The sequence below is a fragment of the Heptranchias perlo genome, chromosome 15 (assembly GCF_035084215.1).
Source record: "Heptranchias perlo isolate sHepPer1 chromosome 15, sHepPer1.hap1, whole genome shotgun sequence".
Taxonomy (NCBI): Eukaryota; Metazoa; Chordata; class Chondrichthyes; order Hexanchiformes; family Hexanchidae; genus Heptranchias; species Heptranchias perlo.
Genome location: NC_090339.1, coordinates 56,812,466 through 56,827,296, shown reverse-complemented (window position 1 = coordinate 56,827,296; position 14,831 = coordinate 56,812,466). Strand labels below are relative to the sequence as shown.

Sequence of the window (14,831 nt, the reverse complement as noted above, 5' to 3'; positions counted from 1 at the left end):
ATGTTGTAAACTTCTATGATTCTAAAGAACTTGCAGTTATATAGCTCCTTATCACCTCCAGACATCCCGAAGCATTTAACAAGTAATAAGTGACTTTTGAAGTGCAGTCATTGTTGTTTTTTTACACATAGCAAGCTCCCACAAACAGCAAATGAACGAAGACCATAAAACATGTAACGTACCTCTGGGAGGCTGAGGTTTGTGTATATTACTCAACACTAATTTAGTTAATGCAGTTGGTGACATTATGTGCATGCATGCAAGGAATCAATCAATCCATTTTTGCTTAATTTCCTGGGGATTGCTAAGAGTTTTAATGAATTCTCCTTCGCTCCAATGTTGCCCAAAGCCATGGTAATGTTATAGTTTTCACTTAGTGCACACATTAAAGCAGGTAAATGTTCCATCTGTTCTGGAGGTGCAGTGACATAGCTGAAGGCATTGAATCCCTACTGGGATACATATTCATGGCTCCTGGTCACTGCCCCCACCCCCCCCCCCACACCACTGTACTTTGCTCAAGAAACCATTATTTATCTATGAGCCTTGACAGTGAGTGTTGACAGACTATTTTACCATGAGAGGCTTCTTAGCCAGTCCACATGACATCTTGACATCCACATGGTGCACTTTCAGCAGAGGTTGCTGGATAATGGTCGGGGTAAGATGCCTAGTCAGACTTACTGAGACGCGGTGGGGGAGACCAATTTACTACATATACTGTAGCAAAAAAAAACTGCTTTGTAGGAAGTGCATAGACCATTTTTATCAACACAATTTGCCAACTCTTGAGTATTTAATATAATGTTGCATTAATCGGACTTCAAAGGCTCGTTCAAGGAAAATGGTGAGATTTGTAATCAATTAAAATCAAAAAGAGTTGCTGACAAGAACTGGGCTGGTTGGTCTGAAGATCTTAATGTGTATTATTCTCTCGGTGCCAACTTATTTTCAGTTTGTTAAACGTACATCGTTTCTCCCTCGACTTTTACAAATGCTGCAATATTAATTTAATTAGCTGCCTTGATTCACTCCAAAACTTCTTGCTAATAGTCTGGTGTCGGTAATTGTGTGTAATATAATAGTGCTTCACTTTAGGCAGCTGTTAATAATTGCAAGCTGTTGCTATGGTTGTGTGAAACAATAAGCAATCCTTCACAGCAGTAATGTAACAAGAAACGTTATTTATCACTGCTTTGTCTATAGTTCCAGCCAAATTATTTTCCACGTGTTTTTATTAATGCGTCCGCCGTCCACATTTTTATATATGCACTAAATTTACGAAGTAATTAAAGCAAAGAAAGGGCATCTCTTATCAGCCTCTAAATATATTTAAAACAATCTGTTCAATCCTACTCCCACTTCTGGATGAAGCTGGGCAGGAGACTGAATGACAGGAATCTCAAGTTGGTGAATAGAAATTCACAGAAAATAACGAGAGCAGTTGACGGCTTGAGGAACAGATACCAAATATTAACCTAGACTATCCGTGTGGTCTAAAAAGAAAAGAATTTCTAAGTTATCCCTCCAATGTTATTTTTTGACACGAGCTCTACAATACTGCTATCTAATTCGTGAGGTTGTGCCTGAAAGTTAGCGTAAGTTGGCTTGCCCTTGATGTTTCCTGCCTCCTTCTGGTGGAGGTCTTTCACATGCACCTCTTCCAAGGCAGCTGGATGCGATCAAACCCTTTGCCATATGATGGATTATGAGTGGGAACCCACATCCTATCAGTCCATAAGATAAAGGGCCTGTACTGAGCTGTCCTCTAGTTTTTTTTTTACATCCCAATCTATTTTTTGCAGCAAAGATCCTTCCACAGGTTAACTTCCTTTCCATGGACAGCTGAAGCAGCAAGATAAAGGGAGCAACACTTCACAAAACAAATGGAGGACACCATAAAGTCGTGCATTAATAGTGATTCCAATGTCATTGCTGGTGCAGACGTCTTAAAGCCTTAACTCAATGAGCACTTGTTATCCGTTCACTTTGACGTAGTGAATAAGTTGCTCTTTGCTGAGTTTCAGGGTTTAACAGCAGAACATTCAGAAGAAATAGAAGCTTTTTTTTTTGGACATTTATAAATAAACAATGACTGACATCTTTACATAGGAACACAGCATCCTAGCTGAATGAAGATGACTAAAATGGCCTGAATCCTGCTCCATCAGAATTATTAATAGCAGCAATCTGAACCCTTGACTGTTTGTTTTTTTTTCTTTTAACTTTTTTTGAAATAATTAATGTCTGCCTGATTTACCTTTCAGCCAGGGATTTTTTTTAATGGGCATTGCTACAGGGCTGTCTGATTCATTATTGTGGAAATGATGAAAGTCGTCTTATAGTTAGTTCATGCTTGTGTTTAACTTTTACAGATTAAGGTTGACAGATGGTTCTGCCTCAAGAAGCTAAACTAATGTACGTTCGTTGCTAATGGTTTAGCCACTGCCCATACATCTGTCTGTCTAACTTTCTTCCGTACAATAGAGAGATGAAGTAATAGTCATTCTGTGCATTCCCAATTTTCAAGTTTGTCTAATTATTTTGGTATCTTATAAATGCATAAATATTGCGTGTCAGCCATGTTAGCACTCTCACCTCTGAGTCAGAAGATTATGGGTTCAAGCCCCAATCCAGAGACTTGAGCACAAAATCCAGGCTGACACCTCAGTGCAGTGCTGAGGGAGTGCTGCGCTATCAAAGGTGCCATCTTTCAGATGAGACATTAAACAAAGGCCCCATCTGCCCTCTCAGGTGGAAGTTAAAGATCCCATGGCACTATTCAAAGAAGTGCAGGAGAGTTCACCCCAGCGTCCTGGCCAATATTTATCCTTCAACTAACAGCACTAAAAGCAGATTATCTGGTCATTATCTCATTGCTGTTTATGGGACCTTGCTGTGTGTAAATTGGCTGCCATGTTTCCCTATATCAGGACGGTGACTATACCTCAAAGGTACTTAATTGGCTGTAAAGTGCTTGGGACATCCTGAGGTTGTGAAAGGTGTTATATAAATAAATGCAAGTTCTTCTTCTTATAGATTGCAATCGATTCCTCTCTTGCTTTGTACAGTACTTTGCCTTAAGGCATTAACGTTGCCTAAAGGGTATGGCCTACCAGTGTAGTATAACATGGAACGGTAGTGTACAGGTTTTTGCCTGCGTCTATTCACACAGCGAGCTCCCATCCTCGGGTGGCTTGTCATGAGGAGGCGAAGCATTTCCCTACGGGAAACAAAAATCAGCAGATGAGTCACTCGTGGTCGCTCCTGTAACACCTCTGAGCAGATGGTTTTGAGGGCGTCATAGACAGAGGACTGGGAGTGGAACAACTGCCTTCCCTCCTGACCGAGGAATTGTGTGAGGGCTGGGGGGGGAGGGGATAAAAAACAAATATGTGAGCAGGATGTAAAGACATTGTTTTAAAGAAATAATTAGCAGCATTGTTGCCAGCTGTTGTTACTCTATCTATCCTTGTTGAATCCAGGTACACGATTATTTCTCTTCAGTGTAAAAATAAATTATCCACATTTTTAAAAAAGAGACATGAAAAGGTCACGTGAGGAAAAGTTGTTTTTAAAAAAATTCCTACCTCTTCAGATTTATCTCCTGAGAGCTAAACTTGGAATTTTGCATTCCACAGTGGCACCTCTGACTGTGGAACATCTTAGCACCATGCATAAATCTGAAATGGGCACAACTCTGAAACATACACAATCTGAAAAATTTATTTCTGCACAACTTTGGGAGTGAAATTGGTCTCGGGCAGTATCACGAAGCAGGTGATAGCGAATCACCATCGAATTTTCTTAACCATTCACATCAATTGGCTAATATTATTATGCAAATGTTATGATAACAGTCAATTCCTGTCCGCCATGTCATACTTCCTGTGTCGCACTTTTGCTCAAATTCCACAAAAAAGACAAATCAGAACTCAGTAATCTCTACTCCCATGGGAGATCTCTGGTGTATATAAAAGTTTCGAGATGTATATAATGTACTTCATGTCGTATTTTGCCACTCAGTGAAATTTATGTATCACTTTTTTTTAAAGTATAAAAATGAAAAACAAAGTTATTCATTTCCTGCTGGCCTGAATTGACCTCAGCATTGAGATTTACAAGTAGCTGTCAACCTACAGAGACACTTCCTCAGCAACAAAAAATACACTCTAATTGACCTCTTAAAATATGTCTAAAACAAATTGGCCTGTACTTGACTTCAGGAGGTGCCTATTTACAGCAATTAAAACTGGTACAAAGATATAATTTCAAATGTAACATATATTAATGCCTTGGAGCACACTCTAACTCATATTACTCTTTACAACATCCATAATTGGAGTTCTTAGTGGGGAGTGTTGTTCTGTTTTTTTTCAAACTTCTTTTGCTGGTGGCAGGAGCCATCGTGGACAGTGTAGGTGGGAAGGGCCACACAGTGAGATTACAGGATAGGATTTATTGCAGAAACTGTAGATAATACTGAGTGAGTGTTACGCTGTCGGAGGTGCTATCTTTCAGATGAGACATTAAACCGAGGTCCCGTCTACCCTCTCAGGTGGACGTAAAAGATCCCATGGCCACTATTTCGAAGAAGAGCAGGGGAGTTCTCCCCGGTGTCCTGGCCAACATTTGTCCCTCAACCAACGTCACTGAAACAGATTATCTGGTCATCATCACATTGCCGTTTGTTGGGATCTTACTGTGTGCAAATTGGCTGCCGTGTTTCCTACATTACAACTGTGACGACACTACAAAAAAGTAATGAATTGGCTGAAAAGCACTTTGGAACGTCCTAAGGTTGTGAAAAGCGCAATAAAAATGCAAGACTTTCTTTGCTCTTTATAGTCAGGGTGACGGGACTTAAAAAGAACATTGAAAGATGTAGTTTAATGAAATGATATGAAGATATTTATCTAGATAATAAAGAATACAATAGCTTCTGTATATTGCAAACAGATTTTCTCGAATGTTACGGCTAGCATGGCGTATGTATAGTCACAAAGCCAATGCTTGCAGTTCGTTCCTAATTACACTAATTAGCATGTTGTTCCTCACAGTGTAATAATTACAGTTCCCAAATTCCACAAACGTACATAAATTAAGCTAATTAGAATAGAGACTCCCCCATGTAACTAAAATTATTTATTTAAAATGTAACTGGGTAAAATGTAACAGTGAGGTGAGACCAAAATGCTAGCCTAACACTCTGGAGCAAAGTATGTTTCAGGATTGGCTTGGTCTGGATGGCACCAAACTGCTGGCTTGACCTGTTTGCAGATACATGTCCTTGTTACACAGAGGTTTTCACCAGGGAAAAATATCAGAAGATAAATTAATGCAAAGCTTTGTTTAAATATTTTATTGTGAAAGTGACTTCCCTTACACTTTTGCACGTGCACATTTTGTCCATTGGCACACTTGAATATGTTGTTGTGCACAGCATAATGATTAGAGTTGAGAAGTCTCTTAGGACGGACTTCTTGCAGTACATGGAAAAATAAATCTGTGTGTTTAAATTAATTACTTGGCATAAATAAAATGTGTGGGACTCCTAATATCATTACAAAAATATTTTCTAAATTTCATAACTTAATTTGGAATTATAGGATAAAGGCTATTTTTTAATAAAATGAAATCTACTTGGCATAACTCATTAATTTGTTTATATATTGTAAAACAAAATTGGTATTTCTTTTTAAAATAATTGGGAAGCATTGCCTTTATTGGTGAAAGGGGCACAACGCCCACTATCATGCTTCCCTCAGAGAAAAGTGGAGAAATCCGATGGGGATTCCCCCACAGACATCCCAACATGTTCAGCAGAGACACCTCGAGGTTTGAGCCCTGATATTTGCGAGGGACCGTGCTTGTGGGGGGGAAAATCAGGAAATCCCGGTAACGCAGAATTTAACCTCGATATTATCTTTGGAAAGATCGGGTGTTGGTGGGAGGGTCGGGCTGGCAATCAGGAGGGGGGGGGGGGGAACTAGGAGAGATCGTGGGGCAAAGTGGGGTGGTATGGGCTGGCAATTGAGAGGGAGGGGGGACTGGGAGAGAACGCGGAACAGAAGAAGGGGGGTACGGGCTGCCATTTGGGAGGGAGGGGGGATCAGGAGAGATCGCGGGGCTGAAGGCTCAGTTTTGTGGATTTGGAGGGGGGGGGCGTCGGGGCGATCGGTGCAGAAGATTTGCTTGGGGGGCCGGGGGGAGCACTCCTGCTCCTCCTGGCTATAAAAAGCACTTACCTGTTTGATCCGGCTACTCCCGTCTCCATTTTTCCGCTGGGTTTCCCGAGCGCTGGGAAACCCGGCCCGCAGACGTTAAATTTAATCATCAGGCTCCCAGCTGTACTGTGGGAGCCTGATTTAAATATTAGAATGAGGTGTCCCACCTCTTGAGAGCGGGACACAGTCATGACTCGCAACCCGCTGCCGTAAAAATGGCGGCAGGCGCCCATGAGGTGGGTTGGGGTTGCATTATGCGATTTCTTTTATTTCGAACCTCCCCCCCACCTGACCCTTTTCCGCCCATCGTGGGGATGAGAACTCCTCCCCGCCCCCCAGGGAAGAAGTATCTCCTCGACCAGAGTTCAGAGTGTGGTGGATGGCATGGAGGGATATATCGAAATGTGAGAAAAATATCCTTCAAAATATTTAAGCAACAGTGATTCAGCTCCTAATTTTCCAGTCCACTGTCCATTCAAGACTGTGTGTTTGTGAGATCTGGCAGGCAGGTCAAGCCAGCAGGATAATGCTGTCCAGACCAGTTCAATCCTAGAATGTGCCTTGCTCCAGGGAAGGGCAAACTACGAATTTGGTTGTCCTTAAATTGTTATCTTCCCCACAGTGATATTTGAAAGAAGTGGCAATATAGTTATTTCTGCTTAAACTCGATTAATCTTTTTTTTAAAACTTGTTTCAGGAATCTTTGTAATCCAAAATTGATGAACAGAAATAATTTTATGAAAGTCTTAAAATATAATATTCAGGAGTAATCAACATTCCCCAGCCTCTGCCACAAGCTCGAATTCTACAATCTGCCTAATGCATTCTGCCTTAAACTGCTTGCTGTTGGCACATTGTCAGATACTGATTGTTAAGAGATTGTCTTTAGCTTACATAATCCAACGACATGAAGCATTAACATTTACAGAGGTAAAGGAGGAACTTTTGGCTGCATTTGGCTGAGGCTCACCACTTACCAGGAGCTTAACTTGACCAGCCATATCGACACCATGGCTGGGTACTGCATGACAAATCGCTCACCTCCTAATCTCTCAAAGCTTCTCCGTCATTCTCCGAGGCTCGGTCTAGAGTGTGATGTGACACTGACCATTCGACCTGGATCGGTGCAGCTGCAATAAAAAAATAAGCTAAAGAAGCTCGACACAATCCAAGACAGAGCAGTCTTCTTGGTCACTGCCCTGCACCGCCAACGCACTGTGGCTGCAGTATATACGAACTACAGGACGCATAGCAGCAACTCACCAAGCTTACTCCAACATTCCCACGATCTCCACTACCGAAAAGGTCAAGAGCAGCAATATCGTGGGAACACCACCACCTCCAAGTTCCCCTCCAAATCATACCCCATCCCGACTTGGATATAAAGCTCGGTCAATAGACAGGAACTCCCTACCAAACACCACTGTGAGAGCGCCATTAGTATTAAGGCCTGTAGCGGTCCATGGAGAAGGCCAGTCACCACCTTCGCAGGGCAACTAGGGATGGGCAATAAATGCCGGCCCTGCCAGCGTCGCCCGCATCTCCAGAATAAATTTTTAAGAAATTTGCATTACGACTGCAGTGTGGATGTGAAATAGTTTCACTTCGCACCAACGCTAAGAAAGTGTAATGTATATGTGGGACTGAGCTCGGTCTGACTCCAGGACGATGGGGATTGAGTCTCACTCCTCCAGGTTATCTCATGCCACCTCGCTCTGGTGTCAGATCAGCCCTCACCATGGATTTACAATCAAACTTTAGTACGGGCGCAAAGCAAAACCCCTTCACACCAAAGCTGTAGTGGAAATACAGGTCCTACGACATCAGTACAGCTTGTGACTAGAAATCATAATCCTGTAGGTCGTAATATCAGTGAAGTGTAAAAACCCAGAAAATCTAAATTACCCTAAATGTAACTAGCATTACAAAGGATTTACAGAATATTACTGCTTCTTCATCAGTCTGATTACACTGTGGATAATTTACATTTTCTGTGCTTTCACAGCTTACTCCTATTATTGGCTGTGCTATAATGATTACCATTTTCTTTAGTCCTTGTTCAGCTTCCCATCTAATCCCTCTCTGAGCCTAATTTGTAACACTGTTTAAGCAGAATTAATGTCCACTTGCCCATTTTATTCAGAATTTGCAATTTTTACTACAAAGGAAACCTCCAACGGCAGATAGAGAAAGAAGCATGTGACACAGCAATGGTGTTTCCTTGGCAACAAAGTATTCAGTTTCCTTTACTTTGCATCTGCTGTTAGTGTTGGTTTACCTATCTTGCACTAAAGGGCCAATTTTAACCCCCACCGTGCCCGGCAGGAACAGGGTCTCCATGGGGTGGGGTGGGGTGGGGTCTCCTACCCTCTGGCTGTAATTTTAACTCCCTGGTTTCCGGAAGCATGTGATTTCGGGTCGCCAACTCTCTTCAGACGTATTGCTGGAGGTATCATCACGTGACCTCCTGCCTCCAACTGCCCCGCCCCCATACGCCTGCCATTGGTCACCCAACATGTCCATCCTCACTGTGCACCGCCTTCCCACACCAATCGGAAAGTGAATAGGCTCTTCATTGACTGTCAGTCAAGAATCAGCCAATCAGCCTTTTTTTTGGTATAACTAATATATAAAAGTGTTCAAAGAAAACTTTTTAAGAAACACAATTTTCTATTGCCCCTATGATTTTCCTCCTGGGTTTGCTCGCAGCAGTGTCCTGGAGATTAGTCTTTAATTCCTGGAGACTCCAGGGCAATCCTGGAGAATGGCAACCCTACTGTGATTTAAGGGTTAAATTAAGAGGACAGGTTGCATAGACTAGGCTTGTATTCCCTCGAATATAGAAGATTAAGGGGTGATCTAATTGAGGTGTTTAAGAGAATTAAAGATTTGATAGGGTAGATAGAGAGAAACAATTTCCTCTGATGGGAGGAGGCCAGAATAAGGGGGCACAACCTTAAAATTAGAGCTAGGCCGTTCAGGGGTGATGTCAGGAAGCACTTCTTCACACAAAGGGGAGTGGAAATCTGGAACTCTCTCCTCCAAGAAGCTGTTGAGGCTGGGGGTCAATTGAAAATTTCAAAACTGAGATTGATAAATTTTTGATAGACAAGAGTATTAAGGGTAACGGAACCAAGCTGGTAGATGGAATTAAGATACAAATCAGCCATGATCTAATTGAATGCCGGAACAGGCTCGAGGGGCTGAATGGCCTACTCCTGTTCCTATGTTCCAGCGTGCTAGCCCACTGCCCCATCCAGTCCACTTGAAAAAAACTGAGTGTGCACGTTGTCAGCATTAGCATCGTGTCCGACAGGAGCTGCAACAAAGATTTGTGATGTTTTTGTGCAGTCAGATTTACTTTGAATAATGCAAGACGCAGTTTAAGTGCTGACAGAGTGCTTGAAATATATGTGTAAATTCTCCAATTGGGAACATTACAAATAAACTTCCAACCATAAGTCACGCATTCATAGCGGAAGGTTTAGCTGCCAAAAATGTGACTTCAAACTGATCCTGTTATTCGAATGATATTGCACTGACATTTCTGACGATCCACCTCCAGTGTGTTTGATCACAGGGGAGATACAGATGGGGAAGGTCACTCAGTCCAACTTGGCTCATTTGTGATGTAACAGGAGTGATAATCGGCCCCAGTTTGCCAGCGCTCGAAGTCCGCAGCTTGACTTCTTTCTTAAGAATGGCATAAAAGCATTTGCTTGCGGACTTCAACAAAGACCAAAAATACCATGTCGTTCCGCGCAGTCGCCTTCTGAAAAACTGTTTGCACCAAAGGATTCCTGTTCCCAAGAGATCGAAAATCCAAAAATCTCCAATTCAGTGGGTTCTAAAAAGAAAGCGGTGGGGGAGGGATTGCCTCTAAGCTTCTGGATTTTATGGCTATTCCTTACTGGTGGTGGTCATCACATGATAACTTCAGTACTGAACAACACTACCACTGCATTATCACATCATTTACTTACCAGTGCTGACTTTTTAGCAGGGGTGAATACCGATTTTGAGCACTCGCAGGCATTGCTGACATTATGGCCTCGATATTTCCCCCCACACAACGGGCGGGAGAGAATCGAGGTGGGGGGGGTTAAAAATTTTTAAACGGGGAAAGAGGCCCCAGCCTGCTGAGCACTGGCCCACTGCCATTTTTACGTCGGCGGTTTTGAGCCATGCGAGTTTCCCACCTCGGAGAGGCGGGCACTTTATCATCATATTTAAATCAGGCTCCCACAGTGCAGTTGGGAGCCTGATTCAAACTTAACAGCTGCCGGCCAGGTTTCCCAGAGCTCGGGGAACCCGGAAGCAAAAGGGAGGCGGGAGCAGCTGGCTCCAGAAGATGAGCGTTTTTTTATAGCACTCCTCGTGGGCCAGGAGAAGCAGGAGTGATCGCCCCCCCCCCCAGCCTCTCCAGGAAGCCTTCAGCTGCTCTTCTTCCACTCGCGGCCTCTTTCTCCCCACTGCCGTGATCGGCGACCACACACAACCCCCTCCCCCCTCCCCCCACCAAGCCCCCGATCTCTCCCTCTCTCCCGATTACCGGGGACCGTCCCCCAAGGATCCTCGCCTGCGGCCTCCTGCCGCTGGTTTTCCTGCCTGGCGGCTGGCCAGCCTGTGAATTTGACCGGCTACCAGGCTTGAAACAGAAGAAAAAAATTATGATGAGGTCCTTCCATTAAACTCGGCAGGACCTCTGCGTCCCCTTCTTTGCCGGGTTTCCCCCACGCTGCCAGGTATCCTCCCCGCCTCCCTGTAAATATCGGGCCCTGTGTGTATGCACAGAAATAAAATCAATAACTGCAACTATAATTTTGCGTTAGCTTGGCTCAGTTGGTAGCAGTCCTGCCTCTAAGTCAGATGCTTGTGAGTTTAAACTTCACTCCAGGACTTAACCATATAAGCGAAGCTGACACTCCAGTGCAGCACTGCACTGTTCTTTGGCTGAAATATTGATACCAAAGCCCCATCTGCCTGTTTCAGTGGTACAGGTAGACATTAAAGATCTTGTGCTACGATTCAAAGATGAGTTCTCTCACTGTCCTGTCCGACGTTCCTTCTTCAACCTACAATACCAAAAATGGATTGATTGGCAATTGGCAATTTAAGGTAATTGGCAAAAGAACGAAAAGGGGAGATGATGAGAATTTTCTTTCCACAGCGAGTTGTAATGATCTGGAATGCACTGCCTGAAAGGGTGGTGGAAGCTGATTCAATAGTGACATACAAAAGGGAATTGGATAAATAATTGAAGGGGAAAAATTTACAGGGCAATGGGGCAAGAGTGGGGGTGTGGGATTAATTGGATAGCTCTTTTAAAGAGCCGGCACAGGCACCATGGGCCGAACAGCCTCCTTCTGTGCTGTATGATTCTATCTTATTCCTGTTTGCAGGATCTTGTTATGCGCCAACTGGCTGGCGTATTTTGCCTACATAACAACAGTCACTGCAGATAATTCATTGTCTATGAAGCACGTTGGGATGTTCCTCAGAGCCGATAAGGCATTATATAAATCAAGCCTCTCGTTTTGTAATTTGTGCCACTGTTGTGTAACTGTATACAAACTGCTGTACTACTCCTGTTTGCAGAAACCTGCTTGAGATCTCAAGATCCAGTCAAAATGATTTGCAGGCTCTTTTTTTTTTATTCGCATCAAATGACCTGTTCGTTCTCTTTCTGAATCCGCAGCTTACATTGAAGATTTGGCACGGTGCGTCGATCAAAGTCGGAGATTGATTATTGTGCTAACGCCAGACTATGTCATAAGGCGGGGGTGGAGCATTTTTCAGCTGGAAAACAGGCTGCATAACATGCTTGTGACCGGAGAAATAAAAGTTATTTTGATCGAATGCCCCGAAGTGCAAGGGATAATGAACTACCATGAAATTGAAGCCTTAAAAGACACTATAAAACTTTTATCTGTGATCAAATGGTGTGGGCCTAGCTGTAACAAACTGAATTCCAAGTTTTGGAAGAAGGTCCAATTTGAGATGCCCATCAAGAAAAAAGAGCTGGTTTCTCGTGGCCAGGTCCTGGATTCTGGTGAACAGGGTATTTTTGGAGAACTGCAGACTGTCTCAACTGTTTCTGTGGCAGCAAACTCTGCCACACTTGCATCTTCCCAGGCGGAGCTACCGTCCACCTTTCACAAAGCAGATCATATGCAACTGAGACATTACTGTCGAACGTACGAGTATGAAATCCCGCCTGCTTCAGTGCCCATTACCTCTATAAGCAATCAACACACCTACTGCAATATTCCAATGACGCTCATCAATGGACAGGCACCGCAGATCATCATCACCAGAGACCCAACCCTCCGGGACGCCCCCATGAACAATGAACGTCTGCCGATGTCTTCACGAGAGATCGGCATCACCAGCGATATCTGGTAGGGGTTGGATGGAAGAGACCCATTTTCCCATCTCTTGCGTTTCCACTGCGAAGCTGCGTAAAGGCTCACAAGAAAAAACAAGGAAGTCCTAAAACTAAACTTGCAAGCCACGGACACGTTGCAATATCCTAGAACAACGGCATCTTTCAGAACGTTGATGTGTGAGCTTGTATATTTTAGTTCAAACTTTAAAGAGTTGGTCAGCCCGTGTTCATCGAATGGCTTTAACCCTTTCCTGCCCAAAGTTGCTAAATCTGAATCAATTGATGATGACGTTTGTTGTTTTGAATGGGTTACTGTGTCATTAAGGTTAGAAGGAAGCTGGCATTGAGCTTGGTGGAAATCTGGAACTCTTTCCCCCCACCCACCTCACCCCCCACAAAAAAAAGCTTTTGAGGCTGGGGGCAATTAAACATTTCAGAATTGAGATTGATAGATTTTTGTTAGGCAAGAGTATTAAGGGTAACAGAACCAAGGTGGGTAGGTGGAGTTAGGATACAGATCAGCCATGATCTTATTGAATAGCGGAATAGGCTTGAGGGGCTGAATGGCCTGCTCGTGTTCCTATGTTCCGAGCCTTTAAGGCAGTGTCTACTTGACATACGTTGTTAGAAGTGAGGGCACTGGGAATTCATATTTTCACTTCTGTTTTGTACTCTGCCAAGTGTAAGCTTCACAGATGTGGTAAAATGCCACAAAACGATACACTCGTGAAGCATGTGAGAGCCTTGATCAGCCATGAACTCTGACTACATTAAAAAAAACCACAGACGAATCACACGCTGAAATCTCATGTGAAGAATGACTGTTGAGAAGAGCAGTGGTTAAATATAGTGCACAGGATACAGCTGTGTTCGGTACTGTCAGCCTCTTGTTGTGGGGCTAAAATTGTCGCACAACTGCCAGATGATTTCCATCACTGTTTTTTTTTTGTTTCATTTTCCCCTGGGGTTACCTTCCTCTACCACGTTGAGCTTTTGACAGCCCAGCAGTCTCAGCACTCAGCGGTTAATACAATTTGCTTTGTGACACAAGGATCGCTGCAGTTGTTTTTTTTGCTTTGTTATTGCCAGTTAACAGTAGCATGATGTTAGTAATTTTTATTTGATACAATTTGCCATAAAAAAATACTGACGTCCCGGGAAGTAAAAATTAGGGAAATCAGATGCGAGAAGTATGTGTCTGCAGAGAAAATTTAACACTGATAATTCACGCTCGTGGAATAAAATATTACTGTTATGGGCACACCAACAGGGAATACCATGTGCCTGTTTACAAATCCACTCACATTTACAAGAAGTCCATATATATGTACTGGATCAATCAGAAAAAAAAGCACATTGAATGAACAGAATAACTCCCCTTTGATTGACAAATGCAGGGTTTATTTCAAGTCTGTGACAGATCTACATAATTCACTTAGGCCAATGAGTTCTGGGCCAGTAACCCTTGTGTGTTATGAATCTCTCACATCCAGGAAATAACTAGCAGACCAACTAATGTCGGGTGAGTTAGCTTCAATTTAATGCCAGATGACTGCATTTTAATCAATCTGGCCCTTCTATTTGAGAAGAAAGCATTTTTAAATGATATATGTTTCAACCGTCTAACAGAATCTTACAGCTAGGGTTGCACAACTGGCTGATGAATTGGTTGGTCCACCAGTAACTTATTAGTCAGAAATTCTCCTGTAGTGGGCTCCTTAGTCATTTTAGATGCACTGCTTCAGAAACACTCCGGTTGTCAAGAAAAAGATACAACTGCTGTCTCCTTTATGAAGTAAAATCTAGCTCCGTTTAAAGCTCATGTGTGCAAATTATCTACTTTTTTAGTTGCTGTAGCTTTTGAACATTTGAGCAAACAAACCAGCCAATTACCATCCTTTTAGAGGACATTTACTCGTGGGATTAGATATAAGGTAAGTGTATCTTGAACATAAATTCGAAGAAAAAGACTACATTCAGTTCCTATTTTTGTTTAAATTGATATCAATTAAACAATACCTGCCCTTGATATTAACAGCGTTAGAAAAGAATCTAGAAAGAAAGAACTTGTATTTATTTAGCACCTTTCACGACCTCAGGACGTCCCAAAGCGCTTTACAGCCAATGAAGTGCTTTTGAAATGTATTCACTGTTGTAATGAAGGAAATACGGCAGATAATTTGCACCCAGAAAGGTCCCACAAACAGCAATGAGAT

The 14,831-nt window shown here is 42.8% G+C and overlaps 1 protein-coding gene across 1 annotated transcript in view; it reads left to right on the top strand.

Annotated features, from left to right (window-relative positions):
* LOC137332821 (interleukin-1 receptor accessory protein-like 1) overlaps positions 1 to 13,807 on the top strand; it is a 72,783-nt gene extending 58,976 nt beyond the window's left edge. Inside the window, exon 6 of the mRNA XM_067996753.1 lies at positions 11,926 to 13,807. Coding sequence (XP_067852854.1) covers positions 11,926 to 12,632 — 707 coding nt within the window. The 3' untranslated portion in view covers positions 12,633 to 13,807. The remainder of the gene's footprint in view (positions 1 to 11,925) is intronic.
* Positions 13,808 to 14,831: the final 1,024 nt, after the last annotated feature.